This window comes from Haliotis rubra, unplaced genomic scaffold (assembly GCF_003918875.1).
Source record: "Haliotis rubra isolate DU_JTF1 unplaced genomic scaffold, ASM391887v1 Scf1508, whole genome shotgun sequence".
Lineage (NCBI taxonomy): Eukaryota > Metazoa > Mollusca > Gastropoda > Lepetellida > Haliotidae > Haliotis > Haliotis rubra.
In genome coordinates, this window is record NW_025765457.1 from 28,259 (window position 1) to 53,057 (window position 24,799).

General features: G+C 41.4%; 1 protein-coding gene across 1 annotated transcript in view; it reads left to right on the forward strand.

Moving 5' to 3' along the window:
- Window positions 1–6,557: 6,557 nt before the first annotated feature.
- The window catches only part of LOC124270317 (perlucin-like protein), a 32,732-nt gene continuing 14,490 nt past the window's right edge, over window positions 6,558–24,799 (forward strand). The window contains exons 1-4 of the mRNA XM_046705364.1: window positions 6,558–6,687; window positions 11,111–11,199; window positions 11,454–11,544; window positions 13,327–13,537. Of these exons, the coding sequence (XP_046561320.1) occupies window positions 6,633–6,687; window positions 11,111–11,199; window positions 11,454–11,544; window positions 13,327–13,537 (446 nt within the window). The 5' untranslated portion in view covers window positions 6,558–6,632. The remainder of the gene's footprint in view (window positions 6,688–11,110; window positions 11,200–11,453; window positions 11,545–13,326; window positions 13,538–24,799) is intronic.

A 24,799-nucleotide genomic window follows, 5' to 3' on the forward strand; every position in this document is an offset into this window, starting at 1 on the left:
GCAGTTTGCGGGTTCATCCGGCGGTTTTCTGCCCCGAGGTCTGTTAAACAACTGCTCAATAAATTTCACAATAAACAATCACAAATAAATAGAATACAACAAGATCTGTTTCCTATTCGCCACGCCGCACAACTTCGAAGTCGGTCAGTGTATTATTACGCGGTCAAACAAGGTATTTACAAAGTGAAAAGGTACAATGCCAGTTTGTTAAAATGGTATTGTTATTGCTTCTGATATTTGTTTCTGTTTGATACTGTTATTGATTATACTTATTAAAGCAGTTTCAAACCTCATAACGAATTTGTTGTTATATTTTAAAGATCGAATACTTTGAGAACTATTTCTTCAAGGGTTGGGATACATGTGTAAAAAAAATCGCTGTGTATACAAACATCGCTGCAATACGTACGTACCGAATGGCATTACAACATTTTACAGGTATTAAAACACACTAAACAATGATCATCTACAAGTGGGTGGAAAACGTATGTGTAAACTTCAAAGTGCGAAATTATAAGAATTGAATGTCAGTTTGTGTGTTTGCAGGTCGAATGAACGATGTCAAAGCGTTGTTCAAACTCTCGCGTGAACTCGCTCGTAAACTCGCTCGTTCACACGAGAGTTTGAACACCGCTTTGACATCGTTCATTTTCAGTGCAAACACACAAACTGACATTCAATTCTTAAATAAAACTGGCAAGCAAAGCTAAAACAGTCCAATTAAAGAAGACTATACAGTATAAAACACGGGCTATAGATCGCCAACGACTGAAGGTAGATCACCATACTAAAGTATTGTTGGAAATAGAAAAAAACTGTTTTTAGGCTGTTACTCTGTATCCCTAAAATTGACACAATTGCAAATAGCAATTATGTCGAAATAACCCACTTCGGCCTAACTGGGCGTTCAGTGGGATGCGTAATACGATATCATGAAAAGCATGTTTACTCGTAAAATCGGGCAAAACAATATATCAGACTATAGATGGCAATTAGGTCGCTCAGCCAGGTATGACGACGGACCGTCGACTCACCTGGCATAAAATGCACGTGCTGCCTACATGCACAAGGGGTCCTCTCAAAGATATTTTGTGCTTTTTCATGTGTGTTGACTCTGTCTCATCTATTGATAACATCTTACGTGTCTTTCTTTCATATAGTTTCATATAGTTTATGTTGAGATATGTAAAAGAGTATGATACCCGAAAACCATAGAAACGCAGTATATAGGTGGTATGACCACCCGAAGATCGACAGGACTGGATATTATTTGTAAATTGTTATGACGTGCTGTGTACCTCCCAAGTATAATTGCCCTAAAGGATTATCTTATCTTAGCTGATATGTCTATCCCCAAGCCCGACCCCAGGTTTTGCTAATGAGACGGCCCCTCCTATCTGTTTCTTTTTATAGTGACAGTGAGACTGCATGGTAGCTACATCCTTAATAGTTTCGGCATAAAAGTTATTATTTTTTACGTCAGCTATCGTTTATAATGAAGCTACGTCTAATTTCAAATTGGGCATTTAAAAAGTGACCTTTGTAATACAATATCGTCGCACACTAATTTGCATAAAGCCATGGTCTGTTCCAAATAAGTCTTTTTGGACTTAGCAAAAACCGCGTTTCCTATCGTTTCTCTACCACCGAGACTGTAGTTTAGCCGAACTTAGTTTAACAGATATTTCACACTTTCACATATCAACTACATAAATTGTAGAGATAAATGAGAAAATACAGTTTTTTTCTATTTCCGACAGTACTATAGGAACAATGGGGATTTACATTACTTTTGCTACCTGCATGGACCCTAGCTGGCTTTACACCATCCCTTCAGCCACTGGTGATTGAAGACAAATCTAGCCTTGAAATTAAAAGCACACATATTCGACGATTAAAAAAGTGGCAAGTTTAAATTTACTTGAAATGTTTTGGGACTTACGTACCCTCTCAGGAGGACAATAATTTTACAATACTTCAACACCCTTTGAGGGCACAGCCACTAACAATCGAAGTTGATAAACTAAACTACCAATTATAAAACCTTATCTATTTACAAAACGAATATCAAAATTCATTTAACAAATCTATCTCTTTTAAAAAATCAATGATTAAATGATAATAAAATTATTAAAAAGGTCCTTTTCCTGAAACCACATTGAATATTTGTTATAAGATTATTGGTTTCAAGATACCATGTTAATCTATTGTTTACCATTCGTTCCATGGTTTTACAAACACAATTCGTTCAAGAGATTGGTCTGTAATTAGACGGATCCGTATGATCCCGGCCAGGTTTTGGAATGGGGACTACAATGGCATTACGCCATGAAGTTTGGAAATTCCCTGTAGTCCATATCATATCAAACATATTTGAGTGAGTGAGTGAGTTAGGATGTTAAGTCACATCGGCAATATTTCAGCCATATCGTGACTAAAGCAAGTTATAAATATATCAACAATTTAAGTGAAATTATAAAATTCTGCCGACGAAGGACAGTAAAATAACTAGATTATCAAAGATATAGATATAAAACTAGTAACTAAATCTAAAACATTTGAACTATACAAGACGATACAATGTAAAAAACAGGCTATTGATCGCAAACAACTGAAGGTAGATCACCATACTAGGGACCATGGGGACTTACAGTACATTTGCTTCCTGCATGGACCCTGGCTGGATTTACACCATCCCTTCAGCCGTTAGCAATTTAGCAAATCTAGCCATACATTAAAAGAACAGGTACTCTACGATTAAAAAGTGGAACGTTTTAATTTACTTCGAATGTTGTGGGACTTACATACCCTCTCAGGAGGACAATAATTTTACAGTACTTTAACCCCCCTCGAGGATATCAAACATATTTAACAGCGTTTCCAAACATGATTCGGGCAATGCTTCAGGAGCTGATAGTGGCTATCATCAGCCCCTGTTGCCGTAGCATGAGCTTGCTCAAGGGCGGTATGGAGCCAATGTAATGAAAATAATTTAATATAATCTTCACCATTGTCTGAGTTAAAATTGATTTTTTTCTTCTTCTTGTTTCTGATATTTTTGAAACTCAGAGACATACTTGGATGATGAAGAATGTTTAGCAAGAGTTTCGCCAATTTCATTTGCAAATTTAACCTTCTTAGTTGATAGATTATCACCATCCTTCAGATGGTGTACAGTAGATTTAGAACCTTTGCCCTTTATTGTTTGGACCATGTTCCACACCTTTGACACAGGTGTACGTGAATTTATTTTGGAAAAATAGTTCCTCCAAGACTGACGTTTATTCTGTTTAAATGCGCGTCGAGCCTTGGCATTTGAAATTTAACTTTGTCTTAATTAAGGACTGTAGGATGTTTGCTAAAATATTTTTCCGCTTTCCTCCTGCACTTTCTGGCCTGTTTACAATCATTATTACACCATGGTTTACGAATATTTGGAGTTGCAGAGGACTGTGGAATTGCTCTGTCAGCAATGTCATTTAAAATATCTGAAAACGACTGTATAGGATCTTCACTGTTCCTAAAAAGATCATGCTTTAAGCGTTTAACACACAGAGTCTCATATAATAACCAATCAGCCCTTCAAGCTCCTTCTTGATAAGGTGGATCATCACCAGGGTTGATTGTTTTGAGAATGGTGGGGAAGTGATCACACCCACATAGGTCATCATGGACCATCCATTCAAATTCATGACATAAGATTGAATCGGTGAGTGATAGATCCAGGGAAGAATATGTTTCCGTAGCTGGATGTAGATAAGTGGCTGAGTGGTCATTGAAAATACATAAAGTATTATCGGAAATGAATTCCTCAAGGAATTTACCTTTATTAGTAGTAACTTTCCCAAAGCGGGTTGTGTCCGTTCAGATCGCCCATGATAAGACATGGCTTCGGAATTTGATTATATAGATTTTGAAGATGTGATTGGTTAATATTAGAAGAAGGAGATATGCAAGCTGCACAATGTCAGCGCAATGTGTAGGGTCAGACGAACAGCAACAGTTTGAAGATCCGTACCAAAATAGAAGCGCCTCCAGTAGCTTTATCACCTGGAGGGAAAAAAAGAATGATAATCACTATACCGTCTTAAGTTAAAGTTATCAGTATTTTTAAGATATGTCTTTTGGAGACACAATGCTGACGGTTGAATATTTTGTATGAGTAAGTGTATTTCACTGAAGTTGTTCTTCAGTCCTCTGCAATTCCACTGAATTAGATTGGACAATTGATTCATGGTGGCTTAATTGGAGTGAGTCCACGTGAATGTGAGGAAGAACTATTCCATATCTAGAGGTGCAAATGTGTTCTGTGTTAGAACCTCAGAAGATGAAGGGACAGTAGGTTGTTTGTCTCTGTTTAATGTCTTTCCTTTCTTCGGTTTTGAATTTTCACTGACTGGTTTAGTAGAAACAGATGTTTCAGGTTGCTGCTCATGGTGATTTTCTGTTTGAGAAGCCGACGTAGATTGTGTGACTTTCGGAATATTCTGAGGGGCTGAAACTGAAGTAATAGGTTTATTTGATGTTACCCATTTCAAGTCGGTCTGACATGAAACGGAGGACGTTACTACAGAGTGAGTGACCCCAGCATAGTAGGACCCCAGCATAGTAGGTCAGGTTTGAATGAGTCTGAGTTGATGGAGTCAACATTTTTTTGGTTCTTTTTTTGGTAGGAAATATTGTTTTGGCATTTGATTTTCAATATCTGTGATTCCCGTTGATACACGGGACAGGACCTGAATGAAGCAGAATGGACACCATTACAGTTTGCGTACTTATACTCTTTCTCACAGTCGGAACCCTCATGTCGAACACCACAACGATGGCACACTGAAGAGTTTCGAAAGGATTGCGAGCCATGCCCGAAATGCTGACATTCATAACAACGGAGTGGACTGGGGACATACACATCCACTCTGCTTTTATAGACTTTGGAAGAGAGGAACGGTCAAAAGTCAGTAGGTACGTGTTGGTTTTCACGATAATTCACTCTTTCTTAATCGTGAAACGTTTCACTGCAGATACACCTTGATCTGCCAACTCTGAAGCAATGTCCTCCTCTGACATATCAGCGAGACAACGTGCTCTGTCCCGGATGAAGCCACGACAAGAGTTTAGCGTCCTGTGCACAGATACATCAACCTCTATATTTGCAAATGTCTTGATCGACAACAGATTTAGAGATTGCTGTCTCCGTGCATACTCGACAAGAAGCGAGCCACTGCGAAGACGGGTAACATTTATAACTTCTCCGCCAATTCCTGACATGGCCTTTGAAATTTGTGGTTTAAGTGGAAGAAAGTCAGAAGGTAGAAGTGCCATGATGAAAGGAAAAATATTCAGCACCCCTGCTCCCCAACCACCAAGGAGTGTCAAAAAGGACAGTTTCAAATGGCACCGGATATCCAAGATGCCAACACCAGGGATACAGGGGGTGTTATACTCCAGAGAAAACGATATAAATAGCTGCATTTGTTTACCAATTTCATGCCCGACCGGTTCGGCCCAAGACAAGACATTAGAGACATACATTATTTGGAGGTCATTATCACCAGATTAGCCCATGAGCCACCGCCTTCTGTCATAGCACTCCAGGCAAGCATATATAATATAATTTGAACTACAAACATTCAGTGTCAAAAATGTACAAAAATGTACAATAATTGCATAAGAATGTTGTCCATGCACAGGGCATGGCGTGACCAGCCGGTTGATAGAACCGGGCCAGTTGTACCACCCGTGTACTTGAAGTAAGGGCCAAAGTGGTGTGTTGGGAAAAAAGAACACGGTTCCAGGCTCCCAGAGACCCCAACCACCAGAATCCCGTCCTCCACCGACACAGGAGTGCAACCCACGGTAAACAGGTTGGTGGACCAATATGCCCCCGGGGCCACACGGGGGGGTTGAAGAGCTCTTAGCGTTACCAAGCACCCACCACGAGGAGGTGGCTCTTCATGGGTGCCATAGAGGTTATGGGAATAGCGGCAGGTGTCTCTGAACTAACTAGAATAGCTCTTAAGAATATGTCATGCCGGATGCAAAAGAAAGCATTGAAACACAATATAGTATTCCTGTTTTAGCTAAAGCAAAGTTAACTAGCATTGAGGATCACTTCTCAACAGCAATAGCCAAAGGAAAGGTATCCATGGAAGAGTTTTATTGTCGGAACTCACCAAATACAGCATAATGAAACAAGAGATTCGAACAAAGTCTCGTAAGACCAGTCGCATCAGTGGAGAAGAGACAAAACAGTTCATAGAACAGGACAGGCAATAGAAGGAGTTTAATAATGAATTGTTTTCTGGATATAAATTTTCATTGATGGCGTCCCGGTATAAATTTATATGGATGACAACAAACCATGTTCTTTGCAGAAGTTTAATCTATTTTTATTGGCCTGTGGGGGTAGAATTGGGATGAAAACGGTTATTAGTGGGTAGTGATCTAGTACCCCACTGTCTGTACTACTCCACATGACATAATGTTACATACGTGAGTTGGAATGATCACACATGCTGAAAGATAACCTTGAGCCGCTCCTTCATGAACACATGCTTGTTTCACACGTACTTGTTTCGTGGTAGACCCATTACATAATCTTACTCAAACTGGTTTCAAGCAAGGGAAACAGCATGAAGTGGATTGTGCTGATAGAAATATACATTGTATATTCCAATGGTGCACTGGGTAAGTATTTTGCTTTTAATTTACAGTGTCACCTCTATATACCGCCCTTAGATATACCGCCATGAGTTGCCAGGACGGATTTCTTCTCAATATAATTGCCTAGATATAAGACCAAACTGGATATAACGCCAAGTTGACCACTAAATCCATTGCAAGAGTTAATCATTTTCTTTTCGAAATCAGAACAAGTGAGCATTTTTCAAATAATGTGTTTTGCTATAATCAAGTACATGGTTTCATATTTGGAGAATAATCCTCTTACTGTCAAAACAGCTTTGTTTAAGCAGAAGTGAAGTTAATTGGTGTATTCATTGCCACGTTGACTTATATATGGGGATCATTCATCCTTGCTTAATTTCCATTTGATTTTACTGAATCCAGACCGTTTTGAATAAAATATTCTGCAAACTATAGTTTGGCATGAAATGCATGTGGACCCGGTTTATTGTAAATATCTCTTCATCCAATGATCCAATCGATCTCAAACTGTGCAAGTGGATGTTTTGTCAGACAACCTAATCACATTGTAAATCACCGATTTTATGCATTTGTATTTAGAATCTGTCTATGTAACTGTCAACAAAATAAACAGCAGAATGCAGACTGCTTGCAGAGGGAGGGGGCCAATGACCTGTAACAGCGGCAGTGTTGGGTCATAAAGGTAAATGCACGTGCAGTTCACGATAGTTACCTGTGCAGTGCACAGTGATAGACCGTTTGGATCATTCACATAGACGACTTTTAGCTGTCATCATGAAAGCTTATTCAGATGATGCTAAACGTTTAATTAGAAATGTGTTTAATCTTTTTTTAAAAGAGAGCAAACGTAGCAAACCGATTTATAAGGTGTCGGATTACATGAAACGTACAACTTTTGCTCTTGGCATGAAAAAGAACATCGTGCTAAAAATTTTGAAAAATAAACCAACAACCAAGAAACAAAACCTTGTACAAAAAGGTAGGCATCCAAAGTTAGATTCTTTTGACATCAAGGTCATCAGAGAAAGTTAAAACACATCCTTGCAGAGGATCACGACATTAATGTTTCTAGGTTTATGCTAAGCAAACTACTGCTCAAATTTGGATACAAGTACAAGAAGGCAGCAAACCAGGAACTTGTAATGTGTGAGAGATCTATATACATGTATATGGGTTCGAACCTATATATCTGGATGAGACCTGGGTCAATGCAAACCATACTGCTGCCAGACAATGGGTACCCACTGATCCCAGTGATGGTAGGAAAATACCAACAGGCAAAGGTGAACGTTTAATCGTTCTTCATGCTGGTTCCCACCGTGGATTCCTACCTGGGTGTGATCTGGTATTTCAGTCAAAGAGCACAGATGGTAGGGACTATCATACAGAAATGAGCTCAACAGTTTTCACACAGTATGTTGAGGAACAACTGCCAGCTCTGCCTTACAAAAGTCTTGTTGTCATGGACAGTGCTCCCTATCACAGTGTTCGAGATCCAAACAATAGGTGCCCAACTTCCAATACGAAGAAGTCAGATATGCAGCAATGGCTAACAAATAACAATATACAATTTTCAATTAAGGCCAGTAAACCACAGTTGTACTCTTTGACTAAAACCTAACGACTTGTTTGAGTGGCATTTTAGAAGTTAGACAATATACAAGTTTTATTCAATTATTTTCGTGAGGCCTTGTACCGTTGTCAAGCAACAACGGTACAGAATCTGTATCGAAACGTCGCACTCACGAAAATAGAAGTCGTTATCCATAAAACTAAACCTAACAAACCTCCACCCACATATAACATTGACAACATGCTACGCCAACACGGCCATAAGGTCTTGAGATTACCACCGTACCACTGTGATCTCAACCCAATCGAACTTATCTGGGGAGACCTTAAAAGTACAGTGGCACGGAAAAATCAATCATTCAAGTTGAATGATGTCAAGCACATTGTCAACACTGCTACATGTGGCATTGACATTGCACGCTGGCATGCATGTGTTGAACATGTCAAGAAGGTGGAGAAAGAGTACTTGCTCAAAGATGGCTTGAAGGAGCAAACAGTTTATCCAGTTGTCATTCGTCTGGACACTGATGACTCCTCTGTGGAAGAATGGAGTGAACTTGATGAAGTTTAATTCTGTTATTATATTTACAGATAATAATAGTATCCAGCCAGATATGATCAAAGAAATATAACTTCTTTTAACAATGACAGCACTGACTAATTCCAACGACTTATAGTGTAACATGAAACACTCATTTCACATAAAATATCATGAAAATATAAATATTAACTATCTATATGCTTAAAGCTATTAGAAATGCATTGCTTAATTTGGAATGTGAACGACATCACAACATAACACTTTTGTCTTCATTCTATCTTTTCTTCAATGAGTGTGAATGATTGTGTGTGCTTGTGTCCGAGGGAACGGGGCTTTAACAGTTGTTGAGTTCTAACCATAGGTGGTCCGATTAATGATTTAGTGTAAATAATATATGCATTTCTGTGTCAAAAACAAAATATGACATTAACATTACCAATTTAAACATTTTAACCTACAGAATAATTCTCACTAATGGGTTTTGTGGTTAATGTTGAACAACTCAGAGAAACAAACTCCGTATGATGGTTAACAGTTGGCACCCACCTTACCCTATTCACGACCTGTGGCACCTCTTCATATCTGTCACGTGCATAGCTGACCTACATTGACGAACGTTGACCTTTATGACCCAACACTGCCGCTGTTACAGGTCATTGGCTCCCTCCCTCTGCAAGCAGTCTGCGTTCTGCTGTTTATTTTGTTGACAGTTACATAGACAGATTCTTTAATACAAATGCATAAAATCGGTGATTTACAATGTGATTAGGTTGTCTGACAAAACATCCACTTGCACAGTTTGAGATGAATTGGATCATTGGATGAAGAGATATTTACAAAAATAATAGTGCCAAACTATAACATGAAATGATTTCAGGGAATATGTCTAAAATAATAGTCTAATTATCAGTGTCTGTATAATCACTGAAAACTTTAGAGACTATGTATATTCACTGAGTGAATCCGACATTATACATAATCCCTTAAACTTTCGGAGATTATACATAATCCCTGGCTTTACATATTCACTGTAACATATACAGCAATCAGACGCCTAATCTACTTTTGACTGATGGCATCCGCTATGTTAAGCAGGCTTGGGGTCTCGTGACGCCCACTACCCGAAATTTTTGTTAGCCACCCAGTCCCACAGTTGTGATGACGATCCAAAAGACGACATATTCCACTTGCAGACCTTGTAGGTCGTGTGCAGTGAGACATGGGCATTGAGAGTGCTATGTCAGCAAAAGACTTTCTAGAGGTAGATGAGACGATTGACACGTTTCAGTCCCTATCTGATGATGAAATTATCTCGTCAGTAACATCTGATGAAACATCACCAGACATGTTTGAAGAACGAGATACCGAACTGCCCAAGCCACCTTCCCTGCCTGAAGCCAGGAAGATGATGAGAAATGGGTTGTAATTCTTTGATTCATGCCCCACTGTAGCCAACAGTGACTTGAAAAACTGTTCAGACTGTCCACCCTGGATATACCGCCAAAATTTGTCTGGAAGGATGGTGGCGGTATAGCCAGGTTTATCTGGTGTATCATATAGGTTTGTACATATAAAACAGTACAAGTCTTTTAGAACTTGATCAAATATATAGTAACATTATCATTTCAGATGTTTTTTTATCCAAATTGCCATGCCCATTTTGTCGCTTCTATTAACATAATCAAGCGAAGACCCTATGTTAACTGTTCTTTACATAAACACTTTATTGAAATAGAATTTGCCTCTTGAAAGTAAAGAAGATCTATAAAATTGTAGGTATTTGGGTGAAAATAGTAAAATGTATTTAGTTCATTTCGCAGTATATGCTGGACATACATGGTACTCACCTGGTATTGTGAAAAGTTTGAGCACATAGCAACTGCATAATCCACTTCTTAAGGATCACATTCCTGGTGTCTTCCGCGATGATATTCCTGGAATATTGTTAAAAGCGGCGTAAAACGAAACTCACTCACTCTTTAAGATCTTGCGTAGGAACCTTGAAATTATCTCTACTACCTCTAAATTTGGTGATAGACTTGGATTTGAACAGAAGTTTAAACGTGTAAACAGTACTCGGGAACTATTTTGAGCTTTAATGTGAACGACACAATGTGACGTCTACACATAATTCCAAAAATCCGATTCCACATACATACATACATACACACACATACACACACACACACACAGACAGATACATACAAATACAGTACATACCCACACGATATACACACATGCGTACATGTGTCTGTCTCTCTGTCTGTCTCTCAGTCTATCGCAGTATATGAAGTCTTTTACATAACCATTACTTCCCATGGAATGTTATAGCTGCTGGAGTCTGCAAAGGTACTTGGGATTCCTATGAAGGGTCTTGCTACGCCTATGTGAACGACCAAGAAACGTGGGCAGGCGCGGCGGTACGTGACTGGTGATCGTTTGTGGTGAAACTTTTACATTTATTTCAAAGTGTGTACAATTATTGTCTACAACTAGCTTCAGTATTACTACTACTAATACTACTACCCGCATGTTACGCTACTATAGCATGTAATCCGAGTCGTACCTCAAATCTATTGATTCATTCTAGCCTCATGTGCAGTAAATGCCAGTTCTTCAGCCAGATCTTGCACTACAAACATGTGTCAATGACAGTTTGATGATTTCATAACAGGAGATATGTGAACGGCTCGGGGGCTACCTGGTTGAAATAACCTCATCTACGGAGAATAACTACGTGAAGCAGTTAATCAGGAGCAGTAGTGGTACATATGATTATTATGATTTTACTTATGCTAATACTTCAAAGGAAACCTTCACGTGTTCGGGGAAGGTGGGGTTATATATACTACTGGAATAAAGTAACTGTGCATTATTTGTTATGCCATTTTTGTGTTGATTTTCTTGATCACTGACAGTTGACAGGATAATATCGAAATCAGTATGATTTGACACTAGACGTCGTGGCACGCCCTTGAAGAGATGTGATGTCAAAAGTCAGTTCACAAATTCAGTATCGTGTGTGTTCACCATTGGGGTTAATGCAGGCTGGACAACAACGACGCATAGACGACAAGCGATTGAAGAAAGCTTGGTGAATGTTGTTCCATGTCTGAACCAACGCTTGTCCCAATTCAGCTAACGTCAATGGCTGATTCTGGGCTTGACGTAAACACGAGCTCGATAGTGGACAGGTCCGGAGAAACAGCTGGCCTGGGAAATACCGGAATGTTCTGCTGTCTCAGGAAATCTGTCACAACACGAGCGACATGTGAACGGTATTATCTTGCTGAAGCGTGAAGTTACGTCTCTGTCCTTGAGTGAATGGCTGCACAAGTGATCTCATCCCTGTATCGCAGACCTGTCAGACTGCCATTGACAGTACAAATTGCGGCTAACCATAAGATGTGATGTCTCCCCATACCATAACGCTATGTCACCAAACCGTCGAAGTTGAACAACGCTCGCGTCAGCATACCGTCCACCACGCCGTCTGTACACCCTTGCCCTGCCATCTGATGTGTCCAGATGAAATCTCGACTCGTCAGTGAACAGAACACCACCCCAATTGTGTCTCCTGTACCGTAGATGCCGTCTGCACCAGGCAAGGCGTGCCTGTCGGTGACGTTTGGGCAAAAATTGACGGATTGCAGCCCGTCGGGGACATGTTGTGCTCCCTTAGTCGGTTCCGTACAGTCCTCGAAGTGATTGCACGTATTCTAGGAATAGTCAGAGCAGTCAAACTGGCAGTCTGGAATCGATGCCTTACATTGGTCAGGAGAATGTGGTTGTCTTGCCCACTCGACTGCCTGTCCGAGGCAAATTTCTCGTGTTCCCATTATGTTGAAAACATCTTCATAGAGATTAAATCGAGTTTCGATGGACACTAAAATGTCTGGCCACTTCATTTTAAGCCACTTCAGTCTCCAGCATAAATAACCACGGCGAGGAAGACGCCGATTTTCTGTAAGCCGTAGCGTGACGTACGCACAGTTTGGGGGTGAAATTAACGTGTTATTCACAGCATTCAGAGGCTAGAGAATAATCATCCGTTCTTCAATTTTCAATATCAGATGTGTGAGCTTCAGGTGTCAAAAAGCAATAAGTGAATAAATTCATTTACCCGCGATACGTAACATCAAATTTCATACAAAGTGCTTTCCTATATGTTTATTTTGGGTTATTTTCATAACTTTTCAAATAACGTTTATTTTATGAGATTTTATGATATGCACAGTTACTTTTTTCAGTTAGTATATATATTTATATTGACTGACTTCACTCGGCTTGCTCCGTTAGCTACATAATGTATAAAATTCCTCTGTAAGTCTAGTAACTCTCCTCCACATAAAGTTTGAATGACGGCTGTTTTTAGGACAGGCTATTGTTAACAGAAAGTAACTATACACTTTGATATGGACACATATTCAGTGTGAACAGAACCTGGTCCAAATGGCGGGATAACTCCATGTTTTCACCATCTTGCTCACCATGACCTACATAATAATACAATATCTAGTTAACAGTCCATATTTTCCTTTGCCTAGCTGGAGACGTATGGACAGGAGGCAACGACCTGTTAGGTTTAGGAAAATGGAGTTGGTTAAACAGCGGTAACAGAATACTGTTTACTGACTGGGCGCCTGGTGAACCACATGGGAGCTCAGTTACCCGATGCATTCAATTATGGGCTGATGATTCGTATTTATGGGACGACACACCTTGTCATGAAGAAAATGCCTTTGTGTGTGAAAGCGGGTACGTATCGAAACCTGATGTCACGTTTCATTACAGTACGTGAGCATACAAATGCACATGACAATTCTGTAAAAGTGACCTCGTATAAACGTTTGTAACATGTGTTTGTTGGCAATGGCTTGGAATCATAGACCATTTTACATGCGCAACGTTACACAAAAAGACATACTAAAATTTAGATTTTGAAGAAATGATCAAGACTGACCTTGCAGGAGAATGTTAAGATGCATGTTTGGTTTAAATATTATTCCCGCAATGCTAACCTAAAATAACAAATGGCTTATAGTAAGGATGTGCTATGTAAGGATATTTCAACGGGACGTTGAACATGTTCTCATGTACGCAGCTAACACATTAAGCAGACATTTGTATATGAAATACAGCAAAAAGTGTGCAAAGATTTATAGACAGATTGGCCGTAAAAATGGAACAAGAGCTTCACCGTCCTTCGACCCATCTGTAAATATAGATTTAGTCTCGTAAGTGCTCTTTAACTGATTATATTCGTGTTGTTGCTGTAGTTGATTCAAGCATCAGATTTGAAAAGTGTGAGAAGATATTTCGTCCTACAAATGTTCATAAAGAGGATTAAAAACGCAACTGTAATCAGGGTTTGACTTATTTGAATATAGGGTTGTGATATATTTTGAAGATACTTTGATCCAATTGAAGTTTTTAAAGATGGCTCATCGGCATCTATGTGGAGACTATCATTAGGAGAAGATCGAAAGGATCCAAAACAAAGTCTTTGACCTCGATGGTGGATAGAATCAAGAAGTTTCCTGTTGCTTTTGCAGACTACACCATCGGTTAGCCACAATCGAATTTAGAACGGATAACAAAGAGCTCTGTATAAATCTTCCCCACTTCGACGAGTTGATTTTGGAACTAGCATTTATTTTTATTTAAAAAATATCCAGAGCCTTTCAATATATGCTATGTTAATAACGGTTAATCAACATTAAAAAAATAATAATAATGGATATTTTAAGCGCGCCATTTTCCACCCACTGATACATGCTCAAGGCGCTACATAAAAGCATACATACAATGCATACAGAGGATAAAATAGCAAAATAAGTATACATTGAAATTGATGACAGAAAGATTGATTTTAGGGATAGGCTTTGGAAAAAAAGAAAGTCTTCAACTTAATTTTGAAAATTTCCAATGTGCATGACTGCTTTATGTGGAGAGGGAGAGAATTCCACAGAGTAGGACCAGCGTACTGGAAAGACCTCTTGCCAAAAGAAGAAAGGAGAACTTTGGGAACGGAGAGAAGACAATGGTCTTGAGATCTGAGAGTTCTGGTAGGGGAGTACACAGTGAGAAGTTCAGAGAGATATGAAGGAGCTTGATTATGCAAACATTTATACACAATGCAAAGAAGTTTGAAGTCAATCCGGAACTTGATTGGAAGCCAGTGTAATGATGAGAGTACAGGGGTGATATGGTCTCGTTTAGTGGTAAGGGACATAATACGTGCTGCTGTATTTTGGACTTTTTGTAGTTTATTGAGATGTCCGTTGGTGAGTCCGTATAGAAGGCTATTACAGTAATCCAATCTGGATGTTACAAGGCATCTGACAAGAGTGTGGGCACTTCTGAGGTGGTAATAGCAGGTATGACACAACTTATCCACATGCGAATATGAATAGAGGCAAACGGCCTAGCAATTTCCGAGATCGTGTAAATGTTTTAAAATTCCGTATTTCCATGTAGTGTCGTATGCTTTTTTATAAATCGAAAAAGATAGACACTGCATGTTATTTATTAATTATGGCACAGATGACTCTAAAGACATTAAGTGATCAATGGTACTTCTGTTTTTCTGGAAACCACATCGTATATGAGTAAGTAGATTTTTGGTTTCCAAATACGAATTAATGGTACTGCGTTTCATGGTTTTGCAAACGCAGCTTGTTAGTGAAACTGGCTGATAATTTGATGGATCGGTATGATCACGTCCAGGTTTAAGTATTGGGACGAGTTCCGATAGCATCGCGTCATGAAGAAGGATATTACTGTTATGAGAGTGTGTTTGTAATTTGTAATATCACATTGATTAACTGATAGTTATTATGGGTCACAATGTTTAAAATTTTGAGTGTGGGTTTTGGCTCGCATCTTGCATGATGTATGTTCAATAGTAATAGCATTTTTAGCGGCACGTCTTTTGAGAAAGCGCCTTGGGGTGACCTGCCCTTGGCTGGCTTGTTTGTTTTAACTTCCGGTGTTGGTTCTTACTTATAGACTTACTTGCATCCTATAACGTTCCGAGAGGATATTGATGTAGCCTAGCTTTGCTAGAATGCTGGAGAACGGTGTAAGAGCTATATAAAGGGTGACTGTTGAGTTGTGTGACGGGACTAACACATGGCTTTGAGGACTTCGGACTTATACACATCTGTCTGCCAGCATCACATTTATCAACGTTTCAAGACCTATTCAACTGATGTCATTGTCAACAACCTTCCATCAGTTTATCTGTTCCCACAGTGAATGTCAGGACTGTTGAGTTGATATTTCAGATTTGTGACTTAATCTTTTAGAGTTGTGACTCAATCGCATTGTACTAGAAATCTGTATTCAGCAATATCTCATTTATTAATCGATAGTTTGTCTCCGTCTTTAAGGTGGTTAATGCTAGATTTAGGGCCCTTACCTTTGATTTTCTGGATTATATTCCATACCTTTGAAATCGGCGTTCGTGAATTGATTTTGGATACGTACTTTCGCCAAGACTGGCGTTTACTTTCTATATTGAAATAGCGTTTAACATTTTGAATTTTTTCCAATTTTGGACCTTTTTTAAAATTGTTATTTTGAGAATCTCTTATGCATGCATGTGTGTGTGTGTTGGTTTGTGTGTTTGTGTGTGTGTGTGTGTGTGTGTGTGTGTTTGTATGTTTATAATTTATATATATAATTTTGAAGTGATTCTAAAATATCTTTATATTCCCTACAGTACCTGTTTACCATGACTCAGAAGCTATGCTTTCCACTGACCACTCCCCATTGTCTATAAGTAAGCTTGGGTAATGAAACACTAATGATGTTATATAATTATAGCTTGGGCTTTTGACTTCTTCTAGCAAGGTAAAACAAAAAGTGATCAGTGTCCAGGCCGGGAGCAAAATAAAAAGATTAGCCATGTCGGCAAGATAAAACTGACTTTCTGAATGTGCCAGGTCGGCATAGTGAATTTCATTTCATGGATATATGTGTTTTCATTTTGAGGAATGAGTTGGAACAGGAACAATTGTATAACCAAAGTAACCATTTTAACCATATACAATATATACAATTATACTTGTTTTGCACATTTGTACATTTGTATAGACTGCCATTCTTAAAACTATTTTAAATAGTTGTGTGATCTCTACACTCGTAGCATTGTCACTTCCATAGAGGTGGACCAACCATTCAAGTTCATTCAGGAGGTTTGAGTCTGTTACCAATGAATCAAGAGCTGATTAGGTTCCTGTGTCAGGATGGAAATACGTGCAAGGACGGTCATTATAAATTCATAAACCATCGTTCGAAATGAAATGCTCCAATACTTATTGGGGATCTACCCCCTACTTTGGGTGTTGGCGACATGCTATGTGCTTTAGAATTTTAAATGATTTGGTTTGGTTTACTGACACTTTGGAGGTTTTGCCACTTATTTTCTGAAGAATCTGGCTAGGTATGCTTTTGCTTTTAACCATTTGTTGAGACTTAGTGGTTGACACAGAAGCTGATTCAAGACCAAATGGACAATCTAATAGTAGCTTTGACGTGCAAGGAAGTCATTCTGCAGTTTGAGTGAACATTGTAAGTGACATAATCTTAGGAGAATCGGTTGTGAGCAATGTCAGGTATGTTTGACAGCTTGCAGACGATTTGGTTAATCTATATGCTCATGATATAGTCACTGTTGTACAATCGACTTTTCTTTTAGCAGTGATTTCTTATGAATGTGGAAAGGGTTTTGTCGCTACTATATTTCGTTACGGTTAAGAATTTGCCGTGGCAAAAGGTTTGTGAGTCCCCTCAGTCTAAGTAAACTTATGCTCAATATTATTTTATACTGCTTACACTGAGTCTGACAAACCCTAGTAGAAGTTATGTCAGCTAACCTTTGTGCGACCTATGACCGTCCAATCAAATGCGAGACGGCCGAACGGATTTAACCAATCAGACAACGGCTACTGTTTAGGCTTGGGCGGGACTTACAAAATGCCTCGCTCACTGACACTGATCTCTCAAACGAACGAATATCCGCATAAACTACAAACATTTGACCAGCAGTATACACGCTTGGGGCTTTCTGACGACATGGTTACTATTAGCTTATATTTCCGCAAGCTGACAAAAAACGCCTTTTTTCGCAACTGTTTACTCAGTGTTGTTGCGTGCTCCATGTGCATCACTCGGAAGCGATCGTATGGAAAATAGCATTCGGAATCGTTCTTGTACAAACCCTTTCGAGGTAAAAGTTCAAAAGGTATGAGCGAATGTACAAATGTCAACTTTCGCGATTTGGTAAGCTGTGTTCTGATTGGTCCACCGAAAAGGTTAGCTGACGCGACCTTCTACATATAAATCTGACATTTGCAAACAGACTTGGCGGAAGTTTGGCAAACCACTCCTTATCATCAAAGTACAACCCTCAGTTCCAGAGATAAATATTTTATTATTGGTAGTTTAGATTAGTAACTGAGATTGTTAGTGGCTGTATCCCCCAAAGGGGGTTAAAGTATTGTAAAATCATTGTCCTCCTGAGAGGTTACGTAAGTCCCAAAACATTTCATGTAAATTTAAGTCTACCAGGTTTTTAATCGTAGTATTTCTGTCATTTTAATGAAAGGCGAAATCTCAGCATAAGCGCCAATGGCTGAAGGAATGATGCAAATCCAGCTAGGGTCCATGCAGGTAGCAAAGGTACTATAAGTCCCCATGGTCCCTAGTATGGTGATCTACCTTCAGTTGTTGGCAATCTATAGCCTGTTTATATTGTGTTATCTATCTATCTATCTATATATTATATTTTAATGTCAAATGTTCTCGTCACGATATAGCTGAAATATTGCCGATGTGACGTTAAATATTACTCACTCACTCACTCAGTTCAGGGGGTACCAAACCCAACAAGAAAAGACACCAGTATTACGTACTCAGGCTCAGACCCGTGAACATCCGGGATAGAATAGGTCTTCAGCAACCCATGTGCTTGCTATAAAAGGCGACTATGCTTGTCGTAAGAGGCGACTAACGGGATCGGGTGGTCAGTTTCTCTGACTTGGTTGACACATGTCATCGGTTCCCAATTGCGCAGATCGATGCTCATGCTGTTGATCACTGGATTGTCTGGTCCAGACTCGATTATTTACAGACCGCCGCAATATAGCTGGGATATTGCGGAGTGCGGCGTAAAACTAAACTCACTCACTCACTCACCTAGGCAGGCTCACGACACTGCAGGAAGAACTGATGATATTCATTATCTGCTTCTAAAACACCTGCCTGATTCATGTTTGGAAACAATACTCAATACATTTGATGACATTTGTACAACCGGACACTTTCCTCCTTCGAGGCATAATGCGGCTTAGAGGCTTATTTGTCGGAATTAAGCCTCCCAGCCCCCTTACAAAAATAGCAAGAGGCATCCTTCGATGTGCCTCCATCCTAGACCCAAAGCTCCGAATATTTACTAATGGTGTCCCGTTGGCGTGATGGTAAAGCGTAGGACATGTAATCCTCTGACGCGACTGGATTTAAATGTAGCCGTAATATTCAGCGACGACTTTATGGAGTGGGTCTGCCATGAACTCATTGAAGTGGATTAAGGAGTAGGGGACATTGCATTCTCGGGTCTCGAAGCTATAATCGACTAACGTATCCATGAGGCGTTGTAACCGTTCGGTGCCCATGAGACCTAAACTATCCTACAGGCTAGTGAATTTCCCTCGACTTATGACTCGACGCAGGGCGGCGTAAATATCGAGGCCATGGACGTCCACCCCGACGCGTCTGAACAACCGTTTCTCGATCAATCTCCACATGTATATGAGAAACATAAGACGAATCTTTAATAAGAAGGGGGCAATACCGTGTCATGAGGGACGATCATCAATTCCTCTCGGACGAATCCCCTACCCGGTCCGTCTTGCAAGTAATACAGATTCGGTTCGTCGTCTTTGATGTCCACTCGGTCGACGCGGTACATTTTCATGGACCATACAGGGTCTGTGGCGCGACGTTTATCCCCTCCTTCGAGTTCACCGGGCTGGTACAGATACCTCACGACGACCCGGTCCGGTAGGTTTTTCTCTTGGCCGTGATGCAATGGCGCAGCCGATTCGGTCGTCAATGATTTCATTCGAATGGCTTCGACGGGTCTTTTATCGAGGAGTCAAGTGACTTCGTTGTTGATCGCCGACACCACTCGCGGTAAGCGTACGACCCATTCCGTCGATCGTTTTTCTGGGTTGACCATCTCTCGGGCATACTGATGTCCGAACAAACGCTCAGCTAAAGTCCTGTTGAATCTTTCGACGATGGCTTGGCTTCGGTGAGCTCCAGCCACGCCTCGTCTCACCTGGACTTTATGCTTCGATAACAGCTGCGACACGGCTCCCATGAACTCGCATCTGGGATCGACTTGTAATTCGGTCGGCCAGGTCAAGCGACTGCGTTTGTAGATACGTTCTAAGGCCTTAACGACTTGACTCGAATCTTTGGTCGTTAACGGCTCCGCTTCCTTGTAGCGACTGGCAACGTCCACGACGGTCAGGGCGTATACTTGTACGTTTTGTTTCTCACCCTGTCATGTGGGAGAAACAGGAGGTCGGCTTGATGGGTACAATTGGGTACGGAAATGTCAAACTTTCTTCTCGGGATGTATCGGGGAGCCGGCAGGTACACTTGCCAGATGGCTTGTTTTTAAAGCCAAGCTTTGGCGGTATCCTTGGAGATGCGAACGGCTTTGATAGCTTAGGGACACCTTTCACAGTAAGCCCCAGGGGCTGTAGTTAACCTTCTCCATGATGCTATCACATGCTATCGTTCATTCATAAGTCTGTCTAGACTTCAACGCATCGAGTGGAGTTTCCTTTATTGGGGGTTTTGGAAACTCCCAACTCGTCGAGGTCCAGACTGACTGTTGGTATCCATAGCCATTAGTGTAGATACCATCGTTCGCAATCCACTGTTTGGTATCCATGGGCGACAGCGACGTCTTGTTGAGGGTGATGCCATAGATGGTGTGTTTGTCGCTTCTTAACGCGTTCATGGGTTGTTTGAACGTGCATTTATCGAAGAGAGCCTGCTTGAAGAGTGTGTGTTTGATGAGTTGTTTCACCACGTATTTCTTGACCCCTTTCGCCTTTCGGTTTTTGCCGTTGTCGGCTTTCAGGATGGAATACATCTTGGGTCTCAATCCGACGTATTCCGCGATGGGTGTTCCCGCGCATTCGTCCTTCATCTTACCGAGGACCTTTTTATTGTTCATGCTGTGTAGGTCGTGGTCTGGGAGGTAATCGCTGGTATCGTACAAGTGGCAGTGTTTCGCCATGTCCTCGTAGACGTCCAACAATAAGGAATTGGTGTCCGTGTACAGCAGCTCACATCGATCGCACTACTGTTTCTTGAGTCGTTGTAGTAGAAATCATATATCAAGTGTTTGGAGAGGTCGAGAATGCTCATTCCTACGTAGACGGGTCGGTTCAGTTTGATGTGGCTTTTGTTCATGTGCAGGGCTGCCAAGTCATTATCGAATAGCTTGCTCCTGTTGAAGGCTGGGCTGGCGATGAGTTTCCTGAGTTTTTCTTCCTCGTGAGATTGCACGAGTTTGACCGTCACCCGTTTTCTCAAGGTTTCCATGGTTTTGCCAAACACCGAGTAGTTCATCAGTTTGAAGAGGTTTTTCTCGAAGTCGCTGGTGGCCTGTTTTCTAAGCTCGGTGTTCAATCGAATGTAAGGTTCCATCCAGGGACTTTGATCGAATTGCAGCACTCGGTGTATTTTGGTCAGCTTCATGCCCAGTGACAAGTACAGTTGCACATTCCGATAGTGCACCACGTACTTGCTCTTGTGCATCAAAATCGGAACGAGTTTTTCCACGGTGGCCAGCTTATTTTTCCTGAACAACGCTAGTTGATAGTCCGACATCCAGTCTCGGTTCACCGTCAACCGTTCGGAACCCAGCAGATAGCTGTTGTGAGCAGCATGCAATGCCACGGGACACTCCAGACCCACTTCGAGGATGTAGCCTTTGTTTGAATCCGGCGCGATGCTCATGATATCGATCCCATCGTCCAACCACTCGAACCTACCCGTAGGCAGAGACTGGCTCATGGCCCAGCGTACAGGTTGTTGGCGTCGAGATACAGGAGATGGTTGGTGGGCTTGCTCGAGTCGTAGCCTTCCACGTATGGGTTGTTGGCTTTCGCGTAGTGTTTGGAGACCATGGAAATCCGACCGCGCATGCCTTTTTCAACGAACAGGTGCATGTCGTAATCAGTGAGCAATTCTAGTTTGACTCTGGTTTTCTTCAGCAGCGCATCCCACGAGAGACCGGGGCTGGTGTAGTACCACACGTGGTCGAGTTGATACTGTTCCAAACACGTCGTTCTGAAGGTCTCGAACACGTCGGCCAGCAGCAGCACATCCGTTTTCAAGTACAGGTCGTGGTAGTCGCCCAGATTCTCACAACCAAGTTTGTTCCACACGTTCTGAGCATGGTCGTAATCACCCTGGGAGATATGGGATTCAAATTGCTGTAAAATTGGTCGATGGGAGATAGTTGGGTCTCGTCGAACATGGGCCAATCGTCCATGTACTCGTACGGGTACACGCCCTTTTTGAGCATCAGAGATCGAGTTGCCTCATTGGTGTATCGATGGGTGATAGCGAAGGTATTGTTGGCCTTGACCAAACTATCGAGCGATTACAGGAGGAACTGAGTGCAATCGATAAATCTCTGACCGTTGAGCGAGAACGAAATGTATTTTTCCATGTTGTTGGGAATGCACTTGATATCGCCATCGATGTTCGAGATGGCCTGCATGATCAAGTGAGTATCGTACCGTCTCAAATTGTGGAAGACCACGGGGATGTTAATTTTTGGGGGATCAATTTATCCAACTCTTCTTCGACTTTGTCGACGATCAGGGATTTGACGCTGTTGACGTCGATGTTAGACTGGACAATCATTTTCCAGCCTCTCAGATACTTACCCATGGCATGGTCTGTCGGCATGAATCTCAACTGGACGGGCTCAGTGTCTTCCAGCAAGGTCAGCAGTTGGGCTTTTCTCATGCGAGAATAACCCTTCAATCGCTGTTCTTTAGCTCGAAGTTTGAGGTGTCGCACAGTAGGGGCTTTGACATATTTCATGTCGAGCAACGTGAGCAGCTGGGGTTTCCTCATGTGAGGATAACGCACCAATCCACAACTTTAAGCGAGAGCTTTGAGTTTGCGGATGGCAGTCATGATTGCTATATCCACATGCAAAGTCAAATGTCTAATTGGTTGTTGTTTTCAAAGGGAGATAACTCCACCAGCCTTCTCTCTTTTGAACTGAAGTGCTTATAAATTTAAAAAAAAAAGTTTTTATTTTTTTAACATTTGTTTTTTAAATTTTATTCTGAAGAGTCGGTTAGCTCGTTGAGATAATCTTTCTTTTTGTCCTTAATCAGTTGGTTTCAGACCACGTCTGCTCCGTGCGCTTTCCATCTCCAATAATGACATTTCACACCAATCCCGCACACTTCACACGTTTAGTTCATGTGTATGTGCAGTACCCCTCGGTCCTGCATCTCTTGTCGCAAGTCTCGGCTTTTCCCAGGAGCACGTATTGACAACGATACAGAGCTGGTCTCATCTTCGCTATATGCACTTAGATACATTTTAGTCTAATTGCTTGGCAATCTTTATGGTGGCGGCTTATCCTAAGGCCAAAAAAATCAGCTCCCTGTCTTGTTGTGACTTGGAAGGTGTGTAATACTGAGATAGGGTGAGTTCGCCGCCGAGGGGTCGAGTCGTTTGCCGGTGAGCAGGTAGTATTGTCGACGTCCTTGAACGTTCAAACGGCATGGTTTTCGCGTTCGAGTTGGGCATTGGTGAAATCGATTCTTTCCATGCGTTTTTAGGATACTTGCGCAACCTGCAGTTGCTCCATGGCCAAATCATGACGTTTCCGTTCCGCTTTGACTTCGGCAGCATTGGGTGTGCATATTTGGAAAAAAGAGATAATTGCTCTCCGAAAAGGCCAGGGTGTTGATTAATGCCCCCGCCGACCATCCCTGTGATCATGGCCATTTTTATATATCATATCACGACTCCTTACTATGTTTTCCGGAATTATGTCATGCTTGACGAGCATCTCTTTGGTGGCCATCGCCAGTCCCACGTCTAGCACGAGCATGCCCATGTGATCATTTTGCTCAATCGAGCGTAGTTTATGGCCAGTCCGCTGACCACGGCGGTGTGATAAGCATCGTTGACGAACGTTTTTCCTTCCGGATTAGACATGATTATAACATAACATGTGGGTTTACCTCTAATTGTGGGTTCGCTGGTGGTGGGGTCGTCACCAGCAGTGGCAGTGGTGGTGGCGTCGTCTTTTGTTGATGGAGCCAGACTGTCAATGATTATTACGATGATTTGGGACGAGATAAAAATTACGTCGAGCCACCGTATCGAGACCGTTTCAAGTTTTTTATCGATAAAATGGGCACGCTGCGATTGAGAGCAGATGTGAAGGTCGATCTGATGAATACCCGCAGGAGAAAACCACTCACTCTGTCGACTCTTGCCACCGGCAAATACGGCGTCCAATTTGTTCACGACGAATTAAACCTGCGAGATTACGGCAGCGCACAACCCAAACAACTTCCATCCCAGGTCATCCAAGATCTGGAAAATGCAAGGACTGGACTCGACAATATCACCGCCAGAGACGATCTGAGAGATGTGCCCCAACGTGCCAAAGAAACGTCAGACGACATCGAAAAAATATTGCGAGGACGAACCCTTGCCCGGGTTTGAATTTCCCCTCAGGGAACTGCGAGGGTAGACAAGGCCTTGCAAACCATTCGTGGATGGCTCGTGGACAACATGGCCAAACTGAGACAACCAAACTCAAACAAGCGGATGATATGGACGACGACATCAGCTGACGTCGGATCGAGGAAAGGCTACGTCAGCTGCGTGAAGAATGATCGACCCGATTAGAAGCGGCGTCGTACAACCGAGACGAGCTTCGATCCC